The sequence below is a fragment of the Acanthopagrus latus genome, chromosome 21, assembly GCF_904848185.1.
Source record: "Acanthopagrus latus isolate v.2019 chromosome 21, fAcaLat1.1, whole genome shotgun sequence".
NCBI lineage: Eukaryota > Metazoa > Chordata > Actinopteri > Spariformes > Sparidae > Acanthopagrus > Acanthopagrus latus.
The window spans coordinates 1985345-2011602 of record NC_051059.1 but is presented as its reverse complement, the minus strand read 5'-3'; the positions used below and the strand labels follow the sequence as shown (position 1 = coordinate 2011602).

Here is a 26258-nt window from a genome sequence, read left to right as displayed (position 1 = left end):
GGGTATGAATGGGGCTCTGCCTCGAGAGCTGTGCCCAGTAATAACAAGTCCATGGTTCTACGGTTTAATAATTAATATTAGTAAGTTGCAAATAACTATTAACTGTCCTAACCCAAGGACAGCAATGCCTATGCGAAAAGTGCAAAGTCGACCAGGAAAATCGTATCTTCAAATCTGAATGGACTGATCAGTTTTGGTTATTTTTACCAGACCACACTATAGCTTAACCATCATGCTTGATATGCACACTGACCGGCACTTCAACACTGTGCAGGCTGCCAGTTTTAATGTAGCACTCCGTTTCTACTATGTGTAAATCAGCATTGCATAAGAGAGCATAACAGCTGCAATGCTGCATGTTGCCTGGAACCTTCAGCTTTCAAACATGTGCAGTTGAATTATATGGTTGGTGAAGCTTTTAAGTCACCTTGAGAAAACCAAGAAAATGGTTGTGGAGCAATTAAAGCAGGTGCCACTGTTGCTAACACAGCAACAAGATGAGTGGAAGCTTCAGCAGAGTTGTGTTTTTCCAGTCAACTCACCAATTTGAAGAAAGCAGAAGCTGTATTGCCAGATATGGACTCATCCTGTGACCAAACTGTTGTGGAACAGCTGTCTGTGTTTGCAAGATTTTTTGATGGGAAGACTTTTGGGAAAGAGCTGCTGCGTTTCCTTCCTCCGCCTGGGTGCGTAACCGGGGAATTCGTTTTTGACAAACTGAAACAGTTCTTTGAGAGGACTGGCTTGGATGTGAGCAAAATCTTGTCCTTTGTCACTAATGGGGCTCCATCGATGGTGGGACAACACGAGGGCTTAGTAAGCAGGCTTGCCGCCATTTACCCAGCACTCTTGGCATTTCAATGCATTATTCACAAATCAGTGTGTGAGCTAAACTGTGTGGGGAAATGAAAAGGCAGATGAATACTGTGACAAGACTGGTATACTCTGTTCAGGAGAGTTCTAGTCTGCAACATTGCCTTTTCTAACTTTGCTAGAGGAAATGTCAGCGGAATAAAAAGATCTTTTGCTGCATAATGATGTTTGCTGGCTGAGCAGAGGCCACGTGTCGGGGAGGGTGTGCGACCTGCGAGATGAGCTTCTGTCATTTTCATCCAGCCTGAAGAACCAAAAAGCCAAAGATTTTCAGAGGTTTTTACGTGACAACACGGTGATGGCACCGTAGTTCCCCAAGCTCGATTTAAAAACATGATAACAATTGCAATGCTCCTACTCACAATGTTTCCCTGCACATACATATGTGAGTCAGTGTTTTCTTTAATAAACTCTTATCAAGAAACAGGAAAGAATTAGACTCACCAAGGCACATCTTGGACCGTGCCTCAGGATTGCCACAACAGAATATATTAGAGAATAGAAGTGTCCCATGTTAGCCTCTCCTGTTTTTGTTATGGTGCGTCACGGAAGAGGTAAACTGCATTGTATCTGACATTTTAGTGTTTTGGCCATGCCATTACATGCTTTTACACATTTGCTTGATAGCTTAAGCTAATTGTCTATATGCTGAATTATTTCTCTGTCATTTATTTGTGTAGGAGCTGAACTTTGAGGGCATAATTAACTAGAGATTTTTTGTTATTCACCAGGATAAACCAGGATGGCCTCCATAGATATCCTGGTGTGGGCCTTTTCATCAAAAGACTACACAGACAACACTAGCCACCACCGGTTACATTAACAGACGTTAATAGGGATTTAATAAGATTTGAGTAAAATGACAGTTTGATATCTGAGAGGGACACAAGGAAGTAAAGTGTCACCTCTAATGACAACACAAGTCACCTCCTAGTCTTGACTCATTTAAAGAAAGGATGAGCTGTCTTCACAGTGATTAGCATGATAGCCAAGAGCCTACAAATCTACAGCTTCACTGAATATGTTAAATACTTTAATTTGACCTTAGTGCACTGAAACTTTCTCTCTCATGTTTCTGATTCCCTGTACTTTAGCACCTCGTCACGGTCTTCTGAACTGACACTTGACCTGTCTCAGGCTCAAAATGACCTCAGTGAACCCAACAAATATCTTGAACCAATTCCTCCATAGTGAGTTGAAATTGGGCCTCAAATCAGGATTAGCATATTTAAATATGTCATTTGCTGAGCAACAACAAGATTAAGGATGACAATGGACAGCACATTAACATTACTGAGCTCATTTTTTGTGAATCCACCGTACAATGTAGGCCACTTGCCGTTCACAATAGACTGAATGAGTTGTATAAACTTAAATGATGAATCATCATCTACACACTCTGATTCACTGAACCCAAAATAAACAACCGTCTGATCAGATCTAACAGCAAAGTCAATAAACCTTCTATCACAATCCTAGAACAAGTCTGACGCACTCAAGAAGGCAGTGAGTTAAACAGCCTTTATAAACCATGGCTGCTGAATCACAACATCGATTTTTAAAAGAAACATGCCTACAAATGTATGTACAAATGACAGAGGGATGGACGGCCAAAATGGCTACCTTGGGGCTCTTAGATTTATTGGTATTATTGGCAGATAGTCACATGATCAGCAGGGACAGGTGAGCAGTCACTTGATTGGTCTAGACAGTCACATGATCAGGATGAGCAGGCTGGTAGTCAAAAGACAAAGCCTGTTTGGTGGAAAAAAAAATCACAAACAATAAGCTAGATAATAGATACATATACACACAAACATCTAGATATTTCAAGACACTCCGAAAAACATCAAGTTTTAGTTGTTTCTCAAATGCCTAAAGGAACTTTTCAGACTTTGAAGGCCTCAGATAACTTAGAATAAACAAAAAAGGAGAAAAGTCTAGTTGCCCTCACCCAGGTGTTGGGTACAGATCCCCAGCGGTTGTGTGTGTAACACCCCCTCTATGCTTTCTATGCCTGATATCTTCATTGTGTTGGAACTGGGTAGCTTCTTGGTGATGTGGAGCCATGGGGTACTGAGGGACGCCAGTTTTTGTGGCGTGTTTCTGTTCAGCCTCTCTGCTTTAAGTCAGCTTTGTTTCCCCAAAATATGAACAACCACACGGACGCTCGAGTCTGAGAATCACATGAGTTATTGCAGTTGATGTAAGCCTTTATGTTATACTTGCGACCTGATGTTATGTCAGTGAAGTAGCTGGTATTTGTCTTACTACCCACTGGTGTCACTTTCCACAGGTATAATTGCCTGCTCGGGTGCTCAACCAAGTTTGTTGTTGTACAGGTGGAAGATAACTCTTCTTGTAGAGAAGAGGCTCTTCTAAAGCTGACAGTGGCATGGGAAGAGCTTCTCTAAGACAGCTGTCACCTTTTCAATATGGATCAATGTCCTTTAATGATTTGCAGTCTTTCTACAGCGTCTCAGCCCCGTCTACAGCCCTCATCCTCCCTCAGGTCTGGGTCTGTTCCCTGGTTTCATACGACGATATACAAGACTATTTTAAGCCTAGTTGTCTTCCAGCTCTGCAGCAACCGTCTGCATGTGGTTTGGAGTAAGAGGCAGTTTGCTGATCGGCCTGAATGTGTTGAGACGTGCTTGAGAACACTGCACAACAACTGAAAGAGTGTGAAGTTCAAGTGTCTGCACAAGCTGCTGAGTAACTGTAACATGAGGATCTGTCCATGGTGCTGGAAACCAGGCTGCACCCTGAGGACTCCGGAGAGCTTCCACTTCTTGTGTTTCTTTTTCCCCCTGAGTCACATGGCAGACCACTGTGGCCCTCAGTAGGGATTCTAACGACAGCAGTCTTGACTTTGAGCTGTGTGGGAGCTCGAGCGGTGGAGAGACAGACAGGTAGAGAGAGGGAGAGATTCGGCGAGAGAGGGAGAGAGGGGAGGATGATGTCATAGTTTTCAGTCTGTGCCATGGAAGAAGCAGATGGCTGCAGCCTTCCCCTCTTTCTTACGCTGCTGATTCCGTATCTATCGCAAACATCTGGCCCAGCATCAGCACTCGTCCAGGGCAAAGAGTGACGAAGCGCAGAAGCCTAACCGCTCAGGTGAGCTGTCTGCCGGCGGAGGAAGCAGCGGAAACCCCCCCTGCTGCCTGCTGGATGTGAGCGAATCATCAACCGAAGCACAAGTCCAGTAAAGACGGGATATGGACCGACATACCGGAGCGGGCTCGGGGCGACGATCACTCTTCTTTTTTGTGCTCATTCTGTATTATGATCAGGCGGCAGCACAGAGGAGCTAATCCTGCCCAGAAAGGAGGAGGAGTAGGAGAGACGCGCAGAAGGGTGTCGACGGAGAGAGGCAGGGGAAGAGGAGAAGAGGAGAGGAGGGGAGGAACGGAGGAGAAATAATAGAGTAGGAATATTACAAGCTTCTAATAATGGCGGCCAAATCGGACGGGGTCTTGAAGATGAAGAAGAGCGACGTGGCCTTCACCCCCCTGCAGAACTCGGAGCACTCCGGCTCGGTGCAGGGGCTCCACCCGGGCGCCCAGCCCGACTCTGCGGGCACCGGGGACGGGGACTTTGCTAACGGGGAGTCACGGTGCTGCGGCGGGGGAGGCTCCAACTCGACGTGCCTTCGCCTGGGCAGGGAGCAGCAGAAATACACGGTGTGGGACTGCCTGTGGATCGTAGCCGCAGTGGCCGTGTATCTGGCCGATGTAGGCACCGACGTGTGGCTGTCGGTCGACTACTACCTCCGCCGCGACTACTGGTGGTTCGGCCTGACGCTCTTCTTCGTGGTGCTCGGCTCCTTCTCGGTCCAGCTCTTCAGCTTCAGATGGTTCGTCCACGACTTCGGCACCGAGGACGGAACGGAATCCGCCGCCGAATGCGCTCACATGGACGGGAACAAGCTGCTGAGCGGCTCAGCCTCACACGGCGACGTTACCGCTCAGCACCACCCGGCCACGCCGCAGAGACAGGCGTCGACCGCCAGCAAGAACACCACGACCAACAGCACCGCCAGCACCGCGCTGGGCAGCAGGAGCAGGAAGAGGTCGGCCTACTACTCCTTCTGTGTCTGGTTCGGCCAGTCCGTCATCCACATCCTCCAGCTGGGCCAGATATGGAGGTAGGACGGTGGCTGGATGGAGGCCTTGTGGTGGCTATAAGATGATGGTGTGTGTGTGTGTGTTTATGTGTGTGGAATAAATGAATGACTGAGCACAGGTCTTCTCTGACAGCAGGCACCCATCACACCACGGTGGTCCCTGTATGATGCCAACTCCTACAGCAGGGCTACCAACTGCCATCTTTAGCATGGCCCCCTCTGCAGGGGCCATGATGCTGTGGGAGGCTTTCAGGTCACAGAGAAAACATGAACAGCAATACTTTCCATGTTGTGTAAGAAACACAGGGAGTTGGCCCTGGCCTGTCAGTCACAAATGATGTCACACAGTAGTGCTGCTGGTGCAGAGGGTATATCCCCTTTGGTGCCATTGGAGAGAAGTTCCATGGTTGGCTAAACAGCTTCTGGGTGGAGTCATGAATGTGAATAAATCTAAACTCAAGATACACATGGTGACTGACAACAGCAACCCCACAGTCATTCATTTAATCTGTGTGAACCATAATATGTGTGTGTATATATATATATATATATATATATATATATATATATATATATATATATATATATATATATATATATATACGTATCTTGGTATGTATGTATACACAAACACACACACACACACACATATATATTTGCTGTGTTCACTGTGAGGACATTTAATGTCCCTGACAACCTCTGTAGTCTTATTTATACACTTGTTAGCAACCACCATTGGGTGGTTAACATCTTAAGCAATGCACCTTATTCTACAAAGACGAACAGGTTTTAGGACTACAGAAGACTCCCCCTACCAATTACCTCAATATCAGTATTTTGACAATTACATAGGGATGACTACTGGTATTTTCACAAGAAATTAACATAGTTAGAGAAGAAAATTCTACTTCTTTACATATTTCATAGGCAGAGCTGTAGATCCAGATGAAGGGATGGATCCTGGAATTTTCTCACTTTCTTTTACATTCCTTCACATGGAATGAAGCATGGATCTTGACAAAAAAAAAAAAAAAAAAGGTGTCGTCAGGTGTATTTAGGTGACTTTTGCCAATTAAGCTGTTCAGACCAGGTATCAACATGCATCCTGAGTGATGCTGTCAAAATTGGTCAGCTCTAAGTGCAGGTGGGCATCTGATCACTCCCACATTAATAGGCGGTCTGGGCCACACGTGACCACATTCTTTTTGCAGTGTGAACACTGTCCGGGGCCACGTTTAAGGACCGCCTACTCAACTGTCGTCCTCTGTGAAACGAAGAAGCACCCACAACAGCAGGCAGGATGGATTACACACTGTCTGATTTCCATTTGTATCACTGTAATGCAAATTACATTTGTGGGTTCTCTTAATCTGCCAATATTGGTACCTGACGTTTAGGAACACGCTGTTTCAACTCATTATTGAACTAGTACCTTCATATCCCCAGATTCCCATTACGTATCACAGGATTTGAGAGTTGTTGAGTGAGGAGGAAAGTATTGTACCAAAAACTATGGCAATTTCTAAATCATCTTGTAAATTTGGCATCAAAGGTGCTCTGTGGAACTTCTGTATTGTGCTGGAAGCTGGTTGTTAAGTCATTTTCGTAGCATTAGTTACTGTTACTCTCTGTACTGAGTCAAGGCGCTCAGTGTGCATTACGTGACATCGTTTGGACAGTGGATTGGGAAAGTCCAAAGCTCTTCACAAAGAAATCACAGTCTATCAGCATTACACTGAGGGACTATAGGTATACTGAACGAATGACTATATACTGTAGCGGGAGGCCTACATTAAAATTTTAAGTTGAGTCTCCCCGACCTGTCCTGGCCTGGACATACATAGTTGTATACATGGACTTCAAATGTGCATAGTGATATACAGTACAGCATGTATGTCCATGAGTACCATAACTATTCACTGTACACAGTTAATTACAGAATTAATGTTTGGTTATGCAAGTTCATAAGTTTTAACCCGTCTAGTCCATCAGTGTTGATACGTGATAAAAACAAATGTGAGAGCATATCTATGGTCTATTAAAGGGTACCTCCACTAGTTTTACACATCAGTGTGTATAAACCCTTTAATAGCCCAAATGCACCCTGTGATGTTACTCAGTGGCCAAATTGCATTGTGGGGACTCATTGTGGACAGTTAAAAAACAAATGAATACAGCAGAAACAGACATTTTCACCTTTTTTGTTTCACACATTCTTTCTTTTTTCAAACCAAGTGCCTACGTTAGCCACAACTACTGAGTGACATCACAGAAGACAACTTATCAGATTTCATTTCACCAAGCGACCATAAAATTTGTCATTATTTTAAGGAAGGGAGCTGTGCGAGGCTATTTACTTGTTCAAAGCTTTGATAAAGCGAGTGTCAGGGACCATGATGATTTGAGGAAAGAGTCAGTCTGCTTTGTCTCTGTAATTGTAGAAAGCAATGGTATTGTCATGTACAGTTTGACCTAGAGGAACATCTACTGATTGAATCATAGTGGCCCAAGAATCAAACCCTGGGGGACTCCACTTGTCATGACGAAAGATGTCAACACCATAGGCCCTGTCTCTGAGATATGATGATATTCGGTTGAGTTGTGTGTCGGATAATCTCACCTACCAGTGTGCCAAGAAGTAACTTTCGGTCAAGTATCAGTGATGCTCTAAAATCAAGCAGCATCAAATCTAATGTTTTGCCCGAATCAGTATTCAGATTAATTTGTTAGCTCTATCAGTGCAGTCTCAGTGCTGTGATGTGGCTTGAAGCCTGAATGAAATCTGTGCAGAAGGCCATTTATTTAGCTTTTAGCTTTCCCTCACACTCTTGACTGACTTATGACAGCAGGGGGTTGCTTTACCTTACCAGAGTCTTGACCTTTTCAGGAGCAATGCTGTCATTAACTTTCAGCGTTTTACGGTCAGAGTGATAAATGACCGAATCAACTTGATCTGATCTTAAGCCTGTCGTCATGGTCATAGCTCCCATAAAAAGATGACTAACTTTTTGTTGATATAAATGGATCTGGTTTGGGTAATCAAAAAATTTAAAAAACAAAAAAAAACAGAGACATGGCATACCTGACAGCACCTTGCTAATAACCAAATCCAGTGTGTCTCACTGATTATGTGTGGGCCCTTTCACATGTAAGAATGGAAGTTTCAAATAGACAACAAAACATCCTGGCAGTTTCCTTCTTGGTAATTATCAATGAATGTGAGAATTGCCAGTTATGACATAATAATCCAAATCAGTTGAGGCAGAGATTTTCAGAGGAGGCACAATCACTACATGATAACTGCTTGTATCAAAATTAGAAAAAATGAAACTTTGGAGGGATTTACTCAGAGGGGAGCACTGCGACTAGCAGCTGGCAGTCTTTCAGTCCCAAGTATAGAATCAAGGTTGTAGGTAAGGTCATCAATTAAGAAGGACGTGTTGGTAAGAGATCTAATATTTAGCAGAGCTACCTTTGCAGATTTAGTTGGAGTCCCTGAGTAGACTGAACATGGCATGGAAACTGAGATACATGTCAAGGTTGGCCGTGGACTTTAAGCTAATAGTGGAGGTGGATGCCAAAGTGAAGTTAGGGGAGAATTAATAAGCATCGGGCAGGCGGTAAGTTTGTTCCCAGCTGTAATCAGCTTTTTCATCTCGTCAGTGACCGAGACAGGTAGAGGAGTGGGAGAGGGTGACCTGAGTGGAGGGAGAACTGGTTAGGGTTGTTGGGGGGTGTAGAAAGTGAATCCTCACAGGTGTTAATTGACATGTAAGGTGGAGACTCTGACTCGTTCTTGGCTCTGACACATGATGTCCCACAAAAAGGTTGAATTGTCAATGCGCTGAATGGAGGGTACATGCAGTGAAAGCCACACGTGCAGTGCCAACAATCTGCTGATCTCTCACTTCCTCCTCTGACTGGTTGTAAGGCCTCTGAGAAACATACAAGGAGCTGAGTGTGATCAGTAGATCCGTAGTCTTGTCCCAACGTGCGCTGTGGGGTTCTTCACTGAAGCGAGCAGTATATTTGGTACTAGAAATGCTCATATGCTGTTTACACTGCAATGGTATAATCACCCACAAGCAGAGTATGTTTGAGAGGTTTCACTGTAGTATTTGCTTTACGGAATTGCTGTCTTTACCCAATTGTGTGAGGACGAGAGGGAGATCTATGGTCAGAGATCTATGGTCCTGCCGCAGTGGTGCAAGTCTGAGTTTTTCAGTTGGTTGTTGGGTAAATTTGCTGCTAAGTGAGCAATAGAGTCATATTTTTTTTTTATTTTTAAATATTTGTTTCGCCTTTTTGCTTTATTGATAGAACAGCTGAAGATGTGACAGGAAACAGGTTGAGAGAGGGGGAGTGACGCACAGCAAAATGCCCCAGGCCGGGACTCGAACCAGGGTCCACTGCAGCGAGGTACATGGGACATGGGACGCCTGCTCTGCCCAGTGAGCTAAAGGGTGCCCCAAAGTAATATATTGTTTATTTTATTGGGGTAAAAAACTATACATTAGTACATCATTTCAGCTTTAACTTGCACAAATGAATGTTTGAAGTCAAATGGCGTAAAGGTTGCTTGTACAGATATTTTCTCTCCAATTAAAACCTAGCCTCTTTTAGATCCCTGTTTGCTTGTACAGCTTGAACCTTTATAGTTTTTTTTTATGTCTTGATGCTCTTATCAACCACCAGTGGACAGCCTTTTTTTAATATCTTTCACTGATGCTGCACACTACATGTCTTGCACCAAACAGCAACATCCAACACACAGACTAAGAGACAACCCAGTTAACATAGTGGAACATCTAGCAGCTAAAGGGGCTTTCGTTCAGGATATGTGGAGGCCAAACCAGCGTTAAAAGAAAGTTAGTTATGTGACAATTTACGTGAACGTCATAATTCACTTCTCTTGAAATTGTAAACACGTGAACATGTCCAGAGCAATGTCCAGTCAGTCTTATTTTTTGTAGAGACAGTCTCATCCGTGTCTGCCCTCACACCTGTGTATACTGATCTCACAATTAGCGAATAATGTGAACCCTGAAGTATCCCTCCACACACTGGCTGCTTTGAAAGCCTGGCTGACACTAGGGTTTACAGGGTTGTAGGACTGTCAAGTTGTGGACTTGATCTCTGTCCAGGTAAATGTGATAACAGTCTAATAGCAAGTCAAGACTATTACATTCCCAATTATAAGTCAATTATCTGAAAGTCTGAAGATTTTGGGAAAGACACAGTAGAGAAAATTTCATTGCAATGGTTTTTTTGGTGAGACAATGTAGTGTGGAACATTTTTCATGGACACCCCCATCTTCAGACTTGCTAATCAGTCATCTTTGAAAGAATTCTAATAGCATAGGTTTGTGTCTGGTTGTTTGTCAAAGCAGGAGTCTCTTGCATGTTTGCATGTTTTGCTGAAGCGTTTCATTTTCAGTGTCATGATCAGAGCTGCTGGGGGAGGAAGGCATCTCTGTCAGATTTAACATCATTTTTAAAGCCAACACTAGAGGGCGCCAGTGTTCTGATAAAACATGACTTTTTCTGTGGGTGTTCTAATGAAGACAACCCACTCCCACACAAACAGTACAATGATGCACATTTACAGACCAGTGTGTGTGTGTGTGTGCGTGTGTGTGTGTGTGCGTGTGTGTGTGTATGTGTGTAAGGCATGACATGGCACACAAATGTGTGTTGATGATTTCAGCAACAGAATTTCCTAAATGCGGTGATCTCTGCAGTAAGCAGACATCGTTGTTGGTGAACCTTCTTCACTCTCAGATGTTTGTATTTTTCCATTTTTGTGCCAGTTGCATGATAGAAACGTATTCAACACGCCTGCCTGTTCACTGTCAGTTCTTTAGGCACAAACAACATACATGTAACCTAACTCTGGTTCCACAGCTCCACAAAAAAGCAACATGCAACAGTTAACTGCATCCAACAGGCTGCTTTTGTTGTTCGGTGTGGCTCAATGTGTAGCAGACTAATTTGGGAAATAAGCAACATAAATAAAAAGACCAACAACAACAACATAAAAGAGCCGAACTTCATTCTGCGTTCAAATTTGAACTCAGGTCGCAGACAACTGGTATCCAACCATCACTTAGCTGAAACAGTTACCGACCCTTGATGGAAAATCAGCAGTACATGCGCGCACACACACACACACACACACACACACACACACACACACACACACACACACACACACACACACACACACACACACGCTTCACCTGAATCAACAGTATGCAAGCTGCTCTGTGTGATTCATTTAGTGAGCATTACATTATTGTAATACATGTTGTACTTTTATATCTATACATATATGAATTATGTGTACTGTATTTTGCTAACTTGTGTGCTCTCAGTAAATAATACCACATACAGATTCAACATATAGCTCCTTTTTCTTTATGTTCATATAAAAATTTGACCATGGGTATTGCATGTATGTTATAAACATACATCTCTGTATATCCAAGGATGTATGTTCATGTAGTAATCATAAATTGCCTTACAGGTAACATATATGATAGCAACAAGGGCATATAAGTCATATATTACATTTCCATATGGGGTGAAAAAGCTGAATCAGTGAGTGACAGTGGATGACAGTATTTTTCCTAAGGAAAGTGAAATTGTTGTTCAGATGGCTCATCAGTGGAGCACTGGCTATTGCTTCAGGTTATAACCAGCCAGTTTCACGCTCAGTTCATGGACAAATGGTCCAGTCCCTTACATGTCCAATCACACAGATAAAATCTGGTCATCTGACATCCATGGTAAACTTATAACTGCTTCATAAAATGCAGATCATCTGAATAACCAGATTTGCCCAAACGCTTGTGTTGGCAGGAAATGTGTGCTGTGCATGAAACGTAGCATTGCCATGGTAATGTGGGCAGTGCTGATGGGGATGGCCTCACTTGAAGGCTGCAAAAGAGACCGAATGACACGACTTTTCTTTGCAGTAGATGCGAGCGAAGCAGTTCGAACTGGGGCACCTCCAGTTTCAGTGCAGACGTAGCCTGAGTGGCAGGTTTGTCTAATCTGTATCTGTAGACTTGCAAAGACCAGCAGCAACACACACACACACACACACACACACACTGACAAATGTGTCAGGTCCATCTGTCCATGTACAGGCTGCAGCTTTAATGCCCTCAGCCCAGATTTAATTCCCAAATTCTTTATTGACAATGGAAGTTAATTTCACAGCCCATTAGCCTGCTGCTAAATGACTGCCATGTGTCGGTGATATCTCAGAGATAGAGGGAGAGAGAGTGGAAATGAATTTTGGAGAGTGACAGAGAGAGACACAGTAAAATGTAGGCCAGGGACAGACTGAAAAGTAATAATGAATTCACTTCATTAAATAAGCTCTTGCGTCAGGTCTGGAGAGGTGCAGTTGGCTTTGGATTGCCAGAAGCTGCAGTATGTGTGCTGCTCAAGCAGTGTCCCTGTTGCAATCCAGCCTTTTCTAATGAAACTGCCTGATGGAAATATATACTACAAACTATATATCAGGGGGTCTGTTTTAAGTCTCTCCACAAATAACATTGATTTTCATCTGTCGTGAAAGTTTTTTAGAGACAGACGTGCAACATGTTAGAATTAATTCAAGCAATTTCAAGTTTGATGAGTGTGATCCTGAATTTGTGTTTGAAATCTGCTCTCGCTGTTTCCCTCTGCTTTTAATTTAAAATAGGAAAAGTTAGGTTTGTGAAATTAGGTTTAAATTGAGTTAAGGTAAGGAGCAACTTAACCAAACCTGTTAACCTGTTGATTGTAGGCTCTCCTTCCTTCTGCCATCTGCATGTTACCCTTTTCCCATCATCACACAACAAAAACAACCGCCTCCAAACTAGGTGCCAGCATGGTGATAATGGGAAGTTACCCTGAGGTCCAGATCACACAGAGACTCACCACTACAGACGCAACTACGCTTTGGGAAGCGTGGTGCGCCTGAGCATACTGCATGCGCCGCAACTGGCCATCGTATCAAATTTAAAAGTGCAACTGTGCTCTTTCTGCTGAAAAGTTAAAGATGATTCAACTCCTAATAACTGTCTAAAAATGGGCTGCACAGCAAATGGTTTTGCTGGCAACACATTTCTGGCAATGCATTTTAGGGTGATCAGCTGCGTACACTAACCTGACCACTGCCTACACGATCAGCTTAAAGAAACATGAACAGCATATACCAGTATGAGAAATGGATGCAGCCAACCAAAATTACATTATACCAGGTTTTCTAAATTTGTCTTTAGCACCCGTTGCAAACAAAAGGAACTCCCGATGACCGTTGTCTTGATGAGATAATCAGAAAGCGTTGCAGGGGTGATATTTATGTGTGGGAATTTTCTATGAGCAAACAAATGCAACAGGAAGGAGCTGAAATCAACTGAACTATTTTTTTTTTCAACACTCCTTTTACGTGTTCGACCAAACACAGTACATATTGTGCAAGTGTGAGGTTTATTGGTTGACTCTTGTTTTCCCATAGAAAAATATGTATCAAACAATCAATGCAGCATCTTAGTCTGACACAGAGTAATGTGGTTGATTCTGAGACCTTCAAGTCTTGACATTAAGTCTTTTTCATTTCGGTGTGTAAAGCGAGGCAGCAGTGGTGCGCCATCTAGAGACTCGCTTATTTTTTTGTTCTTTGCAAAAATCGCTATAGCTACAGCAATATACCCTCGTAGACAGGTCATATGCACTGAGTGAACGAGCAGAGTGTGTGCAGACAGGAAGACAGACAGGGAGCCTTTCCAGTCTTTTCATATGGCTGAGTGAAACAATAGGATGGGCTTATTTGAGGCCTGCAACATCTACTGGAGCTGGATTTTTTTTCTTTTATATTTCAGAGCATTTGACTTATTGTGTGCTGTCATGATGTTAAAAAAACCCCTGACTCTAGATTCACTGACCAGCCCTAGCTTTACTGCTCATTCAGCAGATGGACTAAATTCTTTCTACGATTGTTTTTATACGTACAAAACATTCAGTCTGGTTGGTGCTGAGGTGTGATCTTCGTCTCCGTTTCCTCTAGGTATTTCCACACCATCTACCTGGGTGTTCGGAGTCGTCAGAGTGCTGAGACGGAGCGCTGGCGTTACTACTGGAGGATGGTGTATGAGTTCGCAGATGTGAGCATGCTGCATCTACTGGCCACCTTTCTGGAGAGCGCTCCACAACTGGTGCTGCAGCTGTGCATCATCATACAGACACACAAGCTGCAGGCTGTGCAAGGTAACTCACACTCTCTCTCTCTCTCTCTCTCTCTCTCTCTCTCTCTCACACACACACGCACACACACACACACTCCTTCAGATGGCAGCTCTTTCATCCACATCACCTGATAATGTTACATTCATTCACCAGTCCTTCCGTGAAGTTGTTGTTCCTGCAGTTGCAACAAATAAAGCAAATTGCAATTATAATTCAATAGTCAGTGTTCTACAGGGCTCGTCTATCAAGTACATTTACATACAGCACCAAGGCACCAACAACAGAGCCAGCTGGGCTTGTGTTGCAGTTCTAAGTTCTACAAAGAGCAACTACTCTGGTAAAACAATCTGCTTCAAATGAGGTTTAACATTCACACAATTTCTTTTGACTGTCCCTTGATACTAAATACAACTTTGATTCGGTGTGTTACAACAGATGGAAAACGTCCAGGTTTGAACGTGCTAATGATTTATCCTTGAGCTTGAGGTTTACTGATCATCCTGCTTCTTGCATTGCTGGCCCTCGCTGAGAAAGCAGTCCAAGGTCAAGTGTGTAGCACAAACACGAGGGAGTTTTCCAGTTGTTGTGGGAACATTTCTATCACAAATAAAGTGAATCCACTGGGTCCTCAACTCATCACATGGTCAGAACACGAAGATGCTTCTGTCGGTCCTTGCTGATAAGAGCGGATGAATGTTGGGGCTTTTGCTTCCGCCTGTGTCTGTTTTACTGAATTTGGAACTGGCTTGGAAAAAAGTAGTTATTAGATGTAACTTCAGTTCCATGAGTACGTGTTTAGCTCTCTAACTAAACATTTTTACAGCCACAGTAAAAAACAATATTTGTAATATGCTAAAATAATGATGACTGTAGTGTTGTAGCAGAACATGACAGTGGTGACAGTGTTAAAACTGGTGCTCCATCCACTCCATGTAGAAGAGAAAACCACCAATAACCTGTCCTGAGATCACAGTAACACCCAGCTTTGTTTTGCAGCAGCTGGCACTGAGGGTAGAAGTTTCTTTTCTCGATTCATTGATAGCTCTCATGTCACACCATACTGTACAAAGTGCTTCATGAAGAATGAAAATGAAGATCGATAACATGATAACAGAACAGATGTAAACACAGAAGAAATAGAGTGATCCGTTGTAAATAAAATACGCTAAATCAAGCATTAGAAAGTCATTCATTCAAATAAAGTTTATACAGAAAACCTTTAATTCATTTTTTATAGATTTCTGATGTCGAAGTCATTGTGCCACGGTGTGTTGCAGGTATGACAGCAGCAGCCTCCCTGGTCTCCCTGGCCTGGGCTCTGGCCTCCTACCAGAAGGCCCTGCGAGATTCTCGCGATGACAAGAAGCCCATCAGCTACCTGGCTGTCATCATCCAGTTCTGCTGGCACTTCTTCACCATCGCTGCCAGAGTCATCACCTTCGCCCTGTTTGCCTCTGTGTTCCAACTCTACTTTGGCATCTTCATTGTCCTGCACTGGTGCATCATGACCTTCTGGATTGTCCACTGTGAGACAGACTTCTGCATCAGCAAGTGGGAAGAGATTGTGTTCGACATGGTGGTGGGCATAATCTACATCTTTTCCTGGTTTAACGTCAAGGAGGGACGGACAAGGTGAGGATGCAGTGAGTGTGATGTAGGCCTGAGGAGAACATTTATTCCAGTGGCTTTAAAATTACTTTAATTCAATGTTTTTATTATTCTGTGTTTTTTATTTTGAAGACAGCTAACAATAAGATCATCATGAAAAGTAGATTCACTTGAAGTAATCTTTCTACAATATCTGTACATCACTAGTGCAGTTATACTCAGGGAGAGATCATGGTTCAGTCAGTAAAAAGGGACTGTGACAGGATGCAAACTCTGGTCGTCTGCACAGAAGTAAGACAGGTTTGTCCACCACACCAACCTCCAGACTCCAAGGCCCCAAATCTGTTTGCCTACCCGTTGTTTTCAACAGACTGACGGTGATAGTGATTAAGACCGTCATATTTCTTCAGCTGTTGTTGTTGGTGTTTATGAAAGCAGATGTGACATTTCCAATATGCTGTCTTCAGCTGTGGTGATTTCTCTTGAATTACCACAGGGGAGTGAGGCACAGCGATCACTGACAGCAGACTGAACAGTGAAAAAATGGCCACACTCTGCTCCATATGCAGTTCTCTTTAACTGACGATTCAGCCCTCAGGCCTTCTTCAGATTTGTTTTGATTTCTCTCGCCGTGGCGATATTTGTATTCTCACAATGCCATTTGTCATTTATCTGACGGAGACAGCAAAGTGAAGATGCTCACAATTTGTAAACAACTTCACACTTTTGATACACTGAGATGACAGACAGTTCTCTTAACCCTGAAAATGTGAAAAATCTCTGTTTGGAGGATGATGGAGCTCTAACACATCACCCTGTCTCTCTGTCTCATCAAGGGACAAGAATCTGGACACCCTACCTCTAGGCATCATATGTGCACAATGAAGGGGGCTGAGTTGTAGGAGCTTGAGGGATTGGTATAAGGCCTTACTGACTGCCTTGCGACAAAAAAAAACATTCAAGATTTGCCCCCAAAATGTCATGGAATTATACAATAGTAGAAAGAAAAAGTACCTAAAAATTGGGACAGTACTGAATAAGTTTCACTCTGTTTGATTCATTTCTTCTCATCGTGTGTCGTGTTTTTGGTTTCAGGTGTCGGCTTTTCATCTATTACCTGGTGATCCTGGTGGAGAACGCTGCTCTCAGTGCTTTATGGTACCTCTACCGGTCTCCTCTCACCACTGACGCCTTTGCTGTACCAGCACTCTGCGTCATTTTCAGCAGTTTCCTCACCGGCGTGGTGTTCATGCTCATGTACTATGCCTTTTTTCATCCCAACGGGCCGCGCTTTGGACGCTCACCAAGCGGCCAGGCTCTCGACCTTGACCCCACTGCTCAGTTCTCCACACTACCATCTGAAGGTGCCACCAACTCGCTGCGTTCCAACCGAGGTGCCACCACAACCCTGGAGCGCGACATGGGGAAGTATTCTGAGCGGGATGGCTGTATGCCAGTGTTTCAGGTCCGACCCACAGTGCCATCCACGCCGTCGTCTCGCGCTCCACGCCTAGAAGAGACCGTCATCAAGATTGACCTTTGTAGGAACCGCTACCCAGCCTGGGAGCGCCATGTCCTCGACCGCAGTATACGCAAGGCAATCCTGGCCATAGACTGCTCCCTGACTCCTCCACGGCTGCAGTACAAAGATGATGCTCTGGTGCAGGAGAGGCTGGAATACGAGACCACATTATAGTTCCACCCTGCTCTAGGAACACATGCTGGGGTGCAGCCGTCAGAGGATTATCCTGCTATCACTTAAACAGCAACAGGGACTGTGGCAATAAGAACTACCAATAATCTCACCTTTCATCTCTCAGTCCCCCTTTTCTGTTTCTGCCCCTCGGCATCAGCACCCTGTTTGTGGTTATGAGAGAGGCGGTTAGCGTGCGGTGCGGTTGATTTCGCTGAATGTGTTCTCTGTAGGGTTGTTCTTTTTACTTCCGGTCATCAGGGAAATCCTGTCTGGTACGGACTAAATGCAAATCAACAGAGTGCTCCAGCGCTCTGCTCAGACCTTACAAGACGGTGACGCACTGTTTGGAAAAATTCAGGATAGAATAATCTCCACGTCCATCCAGATGAGTTGTAAAACAGATATCCACAAAGATGACACCTGAATTACAGAGAAATTCCTGCAATGTGATAAGGAGAGGAAAAGGTCCCTCATTTCACTCCACACTGTCAAGTATATTTTAATGTTTTTTGGAAGTGTGTTAACTACTTGGAAGATCTCATAGCAGCCACAACTGGGTGTGTACCCCCATCAAAATCTACCCGATAGCACTCATCACTCCTGTTCTCTTAGTGCCAAAACAGGTTCCTCGGAAACATCCTCTAGCTCCTGAGGAGTGAAACAACTTAGAAATGGCTAGTCCAAAAAGTTCTCTGGCCTCATTCCTCTTGGATAATTCTGGTCTTCACTGGAAGACGGTGAGAAGGTCAGTGAACTACATGAAGACAGTAGTCAAAGTAGCATCTATACTCAGTGTTTTGTTTGGGTCAAATCAACCAAACCTGGCTGGAGGGCAGAATAGTGAGCAAGACAGAAGGGGTGAAAGACGGACAGACACAACCTCCACAACCTTTCTCCTATAACGAAATAAATTCAAACTCACACAATGCCAAGAAAAAAAAATCTTCCTGGCAGCTCAAATCAACTCCTTTCAGTCCAGCCTCATAAACCTGATTGTGCAATGATACTGATCTTTGCTTGTTCGTGGAGGAGAACGTGGAGGGGAGAGCGGAAGAGATGAGCAAAGCACCGGACAGCAATGAAAAGGAGACGACAGGAAAGGATGACGCAGGGAATGGAGATGTACATGAGAAGGGATGGAGAAGGAGAGAAAACATAAGACAAGCAGCCATCTCAGCCAAACTAAACAAACCACCAGGATGTACAGTACTCTGATACAACATGCAGCATTTTTTACTTTAGAGATGATGTAGAGGGTACTGAAGTCATTGTAACTCTGTGTTTTTTGTGATTATGTGTGTATGTGCTGGTAATAGGTGAAGTGAGTGCGTGTGTGTATGTGTGTGTGGTGTATGAACTAGAGAAGCAGCCCAGGAGGACGACATGTGGTCGGATGCCCGATCGGCTCTGTGCTAGTCAATAGTTAATCAGCTAAGGTACACCTGATGTTTTCATTTTAAGCCTGCTCCTTGATAAACGCGTCACTTCCTGTTGAACGTGTTCTGGTTTCGTCCTCCAGCCAACAGCTTTCAACATAGTTATACCCAGCCACATAACACACGTTAGCATGGTGCGAGGTAGCATGGAAATACTCAGTGAGAAATGCAAAGGAAAAGGTTTTTTACAATGAGGTGCCACTATGAAATATAACTTGACTGTCACACCACGTGTCCTGGTCTGGGAAGAGTAACAGATGAAATCCAGATATCTCTCAGTAAGTGACTTGAATAATGCCAACACACAATCATACCCCTGGCCAATTGCCAGTGTATCCCAAAATATAATTTATCATCGCTCCCAATACAACATGACCGTTGGCGGTGTGATGAATCGAGGAGTCTCACAGTCTGAGGAGTGAAGCTGCAGGTACTTCTGTAGCTGTTGTCAGATGGCAGCAGGGTGAACAGACTGTGGCTGGGTGGCTGCTGTCTCTTAGTAACTCTGGGCTCTGATGTCACCGATGCTCTGTAGATATCTACCTATCAGCATCCTGATAGAAGCTGTCATTGGTGTTGATGGTGGTGCTGTGTGCTGGGGATCTGAACGTGACAGTGGAATGCCAGTTGTTAAGTCATGTGCTGATGACAGCAGACAGTTCCTGCGGTTCAGTTTTTGAGTTAGTGTATGGGGGAATATATACACCAACAACAAAAACCCTGGTGAATTATCTGGGCAGATAATATGGTCGACATCTTAGCATCAGAAATCTGACATCTGGTGAATACTGTCCATCTACTTTAACTGTGTTTGAGCTCCAGGCATTATGTATGTAGACCTCCTCCTCTCCTCTTACTGGAGTCATGTGTCCTGTCAGCTCTTAACAAGGTCCACCCATCCAGTGCAAAGAGTTGATCTGAAATGTTAGGGGGTTAACCACGTCGCTGTGTAGATTTGTGCACAGTAGATTGTGATTTTCCAGCGCTGAGTGAGCCTCAGTCACACCTCAGCTTTTTTATTCTCCTGTGGCTGGACAGCAGCCAGGAGAAGGCTTGGTAAAGGAACAGCTCTTGGTTTAATCAGGTCCAAACAGCTTTACCCCAGGGAATGCTGGGAAGCCAGAGGCAATGACATCATCACATACTGTAGATGAACTGTCAGCCGAATCCACCATGTTTAGAGTTAAGGCAGTTCTATTGAGATGGTTACAGTGTTCATTTTAAAATGTAAAATCTCAGCACAGAAGTCAATTCCAGGTTGTGTTTGTCTTTTTTTTTTTTTTTTTTCCCAAAGATGGCAAGAGGAGAGAAAAGCACAAAACAAGTCAGTGGGATAATCATGGCAGAACCAAACCAGCGAAAGGTGGTGTCATCTCTCTGTGTCGCAGGTCTTTACAGCTGATATCCAAGATAAAGTAAAATGATCATCCTGTTATTTTTCGTTACGAATATTTACGTGTGTGTTCATGTGTAGCCCAATTTATACCGAACACAGAGAAAACCAGGACGATGTGTCTCCATGTTACCCAGTTTTCTCACTGTGTTTAAATGGCTTGTGTTCATTTTAGTAATAATCATGTTTTGTTTGTGGTGGCGAGGAAGAAAAGTAACACTGGAGTATCTCGCACGATTCAGACATATTTTTGTTTCCATGAACTGTGTTCTGTTAGGGACACACTTTAAAGCACCATACCAGCGTCACATCTTCTTCATGTCGCAGCCACTCATTTTGTAAGCTAAACATTTTGTTTCTATTAGAAATTTGAATGTACTTTTTGTGGCTCTAAGGGACCGTTGTTTCTCCTATAGTTAAAATACGTGTGTGGTCGAAAACTCTTGCTGAAGATGTGCAATCAAGGGAGCACAAATGATACTGATTTTTGTCACGTACGTACACCTGTCTGCCTTTAAGCTGCAATACTTCATAACTTTATGAAAATGGACTGATACATGAGGTAAAATACATCCAAAAAATCTGACAGTGTACAGCCTGCATCTGAAAATAGTGGCAAAAATATAAAGTACGCATAATGTGTAGTTAAAATGAGCAGCAGTGGTATGGTTCTTTAAGTTTGTCACTTTTTTTGGTTTAAAGTTTGCTGCTTGATTTAAAGTGTCTTATTCTTTTCTCTTCAGAGTGTGACCCATGAAGCATAAGTCCCAAAACATATGATTTATCTGCCTTTTTTGCCACCACAGTGTGTGTGAGTGTGTTGGTCAGTGTGTGTAGTGTTTCACTGTACTGAGCAGTTTTGTAGAGGACATCGTTCGGTGAATGGCTGCCTCAGCTGTTTCGACCGCAGCTCCTTTTAACTGATCATTTTTGCCTTGTACTTCATTTTGAGCTTTTGGTTTACTTTGTTTTTACTTTTCAAAAATCTCATCTGAGTCTGTCTTCAGGACGTGGAGAGTACTAGTGAGTATTTATTACCATTATTTAAACAGGAAAGGCCAAGAGTTGTATACAGACTATACATAGGAGTTGTAATTGTTATCAGGGTACAAAATGTACTTATTTGTTCACTGGCCAAACAGCTATTACATGTTCAAATCTACCAGCCACTTGCATATTTTACCAGCATTTGGCCGGAGGTGATAATAATTTTGTGCCTGTACATTTGAATATAACCAGTTGTGGCTCTGGAGGAAACTGTGTGAAATCAGATGAATTGCCTCACATGATGTCACTCGAGTCAGCCTCAGTTGGGGCTGACGACAAGTTTGAAAAATGAAAAACATCTGAAGGTGTGGAGTTAGAAAGAAGTGAGCTCGTCACCTCTGCTGCAGGCTGAAGGCTCCAGGCTTCATAGCTGCTTCAGGCATAATCAACCTAATGACCAGAAGAAGTGTTGGCAATGTGACGTAATATTTCCGCAAACCAATAATATGTTGAATATGTTGACATGAATATGTTGACTAACCTTACATACCTTTTGTTGCCACTTTCACTTACTTTTTTCCGATGTGACAAAGCTGTGTTGGTTGGTTTAGGCACAAAAACCACTCGGTCAAACCAAAGATGTACTTGCTTTTAACAACACAGTATAATGGATGCCTCCGTTTAGAAATCCCACTTAAACCCGCTAAGATCGGGCTTTTTGACTTATAATATCTGCTTTGGTTAGCACAACCACAGCTGAAGATGTCCTGAGGTCTCGTTAAAAACACCCAGTTTTGTTGCCACAAACACGGCTAATTGCCAGTGGTCACACATACAGATGTTGAACACAGGCCTTCTCACCTGTAACTATACCACCAACTCCTGCGACCGTGGATATGAAATATGTAGTGTGAACGGGATATGACACATGTTGGTGAAATGTCAGTCTGGTATGTATGACATGCACAGATCTGGACATATCAGTGTTTGGCAGAAACGTTAACTGGCAAATGGGCTAAGCATAATACACCTGAATTCTGTACTGAACTGTTGGTGGACACGTTGCATTGTGGGTAATGTAAAAACTGGACGTTTTTCATAACTGTCTAAGTAGAAGAAGCACAGGTTTCAGGGTGGCACAATACTGTTTGGGTTAGAAATTGGCACATATTGTGAAAGGCTGCATTTACACAGCGCTGCAGGAGCTCGTGCACAGCTCTTCTTTTGGACCGACGACGAGGGAAAAAAATCCTCATTTAAAAGAATCTGTTCATTCTTATTCTTAATCAATGCATGGTTTTCTTTTTTTCCATTTATCTTGTACTTTTGGTATGATGTATGCTGTAGATGATGGGAGGCTAAGAACTCACAGGTTAGCTGAAAGTGTCCTAAGTATCACCTGGGACAGACAGACAGACAGACAGCATTTCTTTCCTCTCTATTAAGATCACTTAGAGCATTGCCATTACTTTTATTCAATCAGACAAGATTTCACTTGCCCTGTTTGTTTGTCCGACAGATTGATCATGGAGGAGGTCTGATCACAGGTTTCTTCTCTGTAGCTACTCTGTGTAAATGCAGCCTTATATTACTTAAAAGGGACATCAGAGTATTTTATGTATGTTTATTTGCAGCGTCTCCTAAATCCAGTGTAGCCATTGTTTACTGATCACCATCTCATGAACTAACATACGCTGTATACTGATATGTATGATGTGTACTGAGATATACTTAACATAAAGCTACCTCAGTTTGTTTCATGAACAGAATACCCTCCACCTTCTCATTGGCAATACATTCTTCTTCTGTAATGCAGGTGACACTTTAGACTCAGAACTCTGTGAGTCTGAAAATATAGAGTTCCCCAAATTAGATTTAATGTTCAATTAAGAAATTTTATTCAGTACACTCCAATGCAAGGTGTAATGTTAAATCATGAGAATTAAATTGAACGTGAAATGAAGTGTTCACTTTCAAAATGCAGACAATTTGTCAAATTTATGTTATTCAAACTTCAATAACACAAGCAAGGCTTATTCCATTCAGTTGAATGGGCTTAAACCCTTCAACTCGTAACTCTTCACTTGAACTTGTCTTACAACATGCACACAAATGGCAGCACTGGGCTCCCGTGCACAGTTTTAATTCATGTGGCCCTCGATTAAATATTTCGTCAGTTAAGCAAAGTTCAAAACAAAACAAAACGAGGTGCTGTCATAAAAAGGGGAATCCTCCATTGATGGTCGCCAGGTGCTCTCTGAATGGTGGTGGGTACCCTGCTCACAGGAAGTGTATCATAAATAAGACATGACACGTCAACAGACTCCCTCCCTCACTCCGGTCATAACTAAAAGCTGCTTTCCGTTTTGTTTGCCTTAAAGAGAATATATTTCTATTTCTGTCTTTATTTCAACCTCATAACCCAGGACATTATTTGAGGCTGTACTGAAAGCACAGCTTGGTTTTCTGGTTAGCCTACTGGTGTGTGTGCGTGTGTGTGTGTGTGTGTGTGTTTTACGGGCGCGTATGTGTGTTTGTGTGCTGTTTGTATGTTCTTTTTACACTTTTCATGATAGCATAATGTGTCAACAGCAGTTACTGTGCTTATACTAGGACTGAGTCAGTGTCCAACAGGCAGGTCCTCCATCCTCCCAGCCTGAACATGTCTCAGACGAAAAGCTCAGCAGGACACAGCTGACCATGTGTGGCTGTCAAGGCAGTAGTTGTGACAAAACCATAAAGAAATAACATGCAATTTAAGGAATCCTAACAGAAAAAAAACAACATTTCCTTCATTCAACTACATTGAACTGATCTATGTAGTATTGCATGGTGGGAAGTCAGTGAGGGATCATGCCCTTATTGCCACACTGCTACTGGTCACTATGGCTGCCCAGACGACAGGGTTGCACAGAAGTGCTGTTATATGTTCATAGCCTCGTTGTACCTCTGACAGTTTCATTTAGGCTCATTATTGAAGATTATCTTGTTGAACAGAATTTACCATAAACTCTGTGTTTGCCACTGAACAATCCAAAATCCAGTGGAAAAATATGAAGCTTCGGCAGTATGAGACAATCTTTCCCCAACCATAGCTAAAAGGTTTAAGTTAACCTAAACTTAACAAAAGTGCAGGCAGATCAGAAAACAATCATTGGGAATTTTACAATGGCAATATGTGCCATGTAAAAAGGCTTTGGACGACGCCTGTACTGTCGGGATGATGAGAACTTGACGGAAGTGTCAGGCGGCTGTCCACACAATGGAAACTAACAATGACAAAAACAATTCCACAGTCACATTACTCTGTTCACATAGCCAGCTCAAAGCGGTGAGCTGTTGTGTTTCATGGCCCTCTGTAGCTCTCTGAGATGTGAACAGGCCTTGTGAGTGTCCCTCAGGCTGTTTCTGTTCACCAGCTATAATGGATCAAAGTTCTGCTGTAGAGTTCTGTACCAACCAGCCAAATAAACTCTTCTAACTCTCACATTAAAGTTGTCCAAGAGAAAATGACTGTCCTTACTTTGGAAGGTCAGGATGAGATCTGTGCAGCAGCAACTGTTCCAGATGAGATCATTCAGCCTTAGCACAAGCACAGTAACCAGCAGGTGAATAATGATAGGATTCCAGTCACACTTGTATAATCATTCTGTACAGATGTCTGTTTAGAGAACTGGTTGAACAAGGAGTACCACAGATAGTGAACTGATGAACTTAAAAGCTTATCTGTAAATAAATGTATGCAAAGTGTACGCGTTAAAAAAGAACATTCCGATCTTTTTAAATTCTGACTGTGAAGGGTGTCTTTAGAGGTCTGATGCCACCATGATGGCTGTAACTATGACGACATACTACAGAAAAAAATGATAAATGTGGTGTATGTGGTGTATTTAAAAAAAAACAAAAAACAGATACAAATGTTTTAGACAAAAAAAAAAAAAATATTGGTCTTTTCAGTAAGTTGCATTGTGTGATGAAAGTCTGAAGTGCTTAAAATGCGTTCATTAGGGAAAAAGTACATTTTATTGAAAAAATAAAACAAGAGTGATAAACATGACAAAATGACATTTTTGTATATAAGGGATTTTTGTAAATTTTTATTTGAATCTAATGCAACACAAACTACCAAAATTCATTTAATAAAGTACACTGTGGTCATTTTTCTGGCCCCAAGTTTGTTCATTTGTTCTTTCATTTATTTTGCAAAGTTGAAGTGTCTAATAGGATTATTAATATTATTAATAATGAAATTGTTATTATTGAATATATTTGTAAATGAGGATTGAGCCATATTCATCTACCAGGGGCAAAAATCTGATTTTTTTTTGTCCCTGTGGGTAAGGAAACCTACAGCGCAATGAAGCCCCGAGATCCCAAAGTTATATGTACACATTTTAATTACATTTTTTTTTTTTTTCATCATTGTGGACTGTGGAACTAAGTAGATAATGTCTGAATTTTCCTGTAACTTCAAACTAACCCAAATTGTGGCAGAGGTGTAGAAATGTCTAACATCTTTGATCCTGTTTGAACTTCTTACCAGAGGTACGTCAAATGAGCAGTTAGGGGGGCAGCGGATCAGGTAAAGGGTGGAGGGTGTTTTTGAAATGTAAAACTATGTCACCCCAAGGTTTGGGAGAGACAGAAACTTTGTCTTTGAATAGGATGACCTACTTGTGAAAAAATCTCCAGCAGAGGAAACAGGTGAGCAAGAATGGAGAAGCTTTTTTGATAAACACTTTTACTAACCTAGATGCACTTAAAAGTACAGAGCATCATAAATAGCAGCCTGTGGGAGATCCTCATTACGAAGCCATGACACTTGTTATCTTGTTTCTTATGTATGTTAAAATCCTTATTAAGCCCTTGGAGGTGATAGCTGGACAGAAACACATGCAC

The 26258-nt window shown here is 42.8% G+C and overlaps 1 protein-coding gene across 1 annotated transcript; it reads left to right on the top strand.

Annotated features, from left to right (window-relative positions):
* The first annotated feature begins 1944 nt into the window (after positions 1-1944).
* xkr4 (XK related 4) lies at positions 1945-25521 on the top strand. Its single transcript, XM_037085224.1, has 4 exons — positions 1945-5020; positions 14061-14260; positions 15517-15871; positions 16943-25521. The coding sequence occupies exons 1-4, from the start codon at positions 4326-4328 to the stop codon at positions 17541-17543; spliced, it is 1851 nt and encodes a 616-aa protein (XP_036941119.1). The 5' UTR covers positions 1945-4325; the 3' UTR covers positions 17544-25521.
* The last annotated feature ends 737 nt before the right edge of the window (positions 25522-26258 follow it).

Excerpts from the sequence above, each read along its gene's own strand:
- xkr4 (XM_037085224.1), top strand. The coding sequence starts at position 4,326 with ATGGCGGCCAAATCGGACGGGGTCTTGAAGATGAAGAAGAGCGACGTG. Across the intron at positions 14,261-15,516 it reads CAAGCTGCAGGCTGTGCAAG|GTATGACAGCAGCAGCCTCC; the intron begins GTAACTCACACT and ends GGTGTGTTGCAG. Across the intron at positions 15,872-16,942 it reads GTCAAGGAGGGACGGACAAG|GTGTCGGCTTTTCATCTATT; the intron begins GTGAGGATGCAG and ends TTTTGGTTTCAG.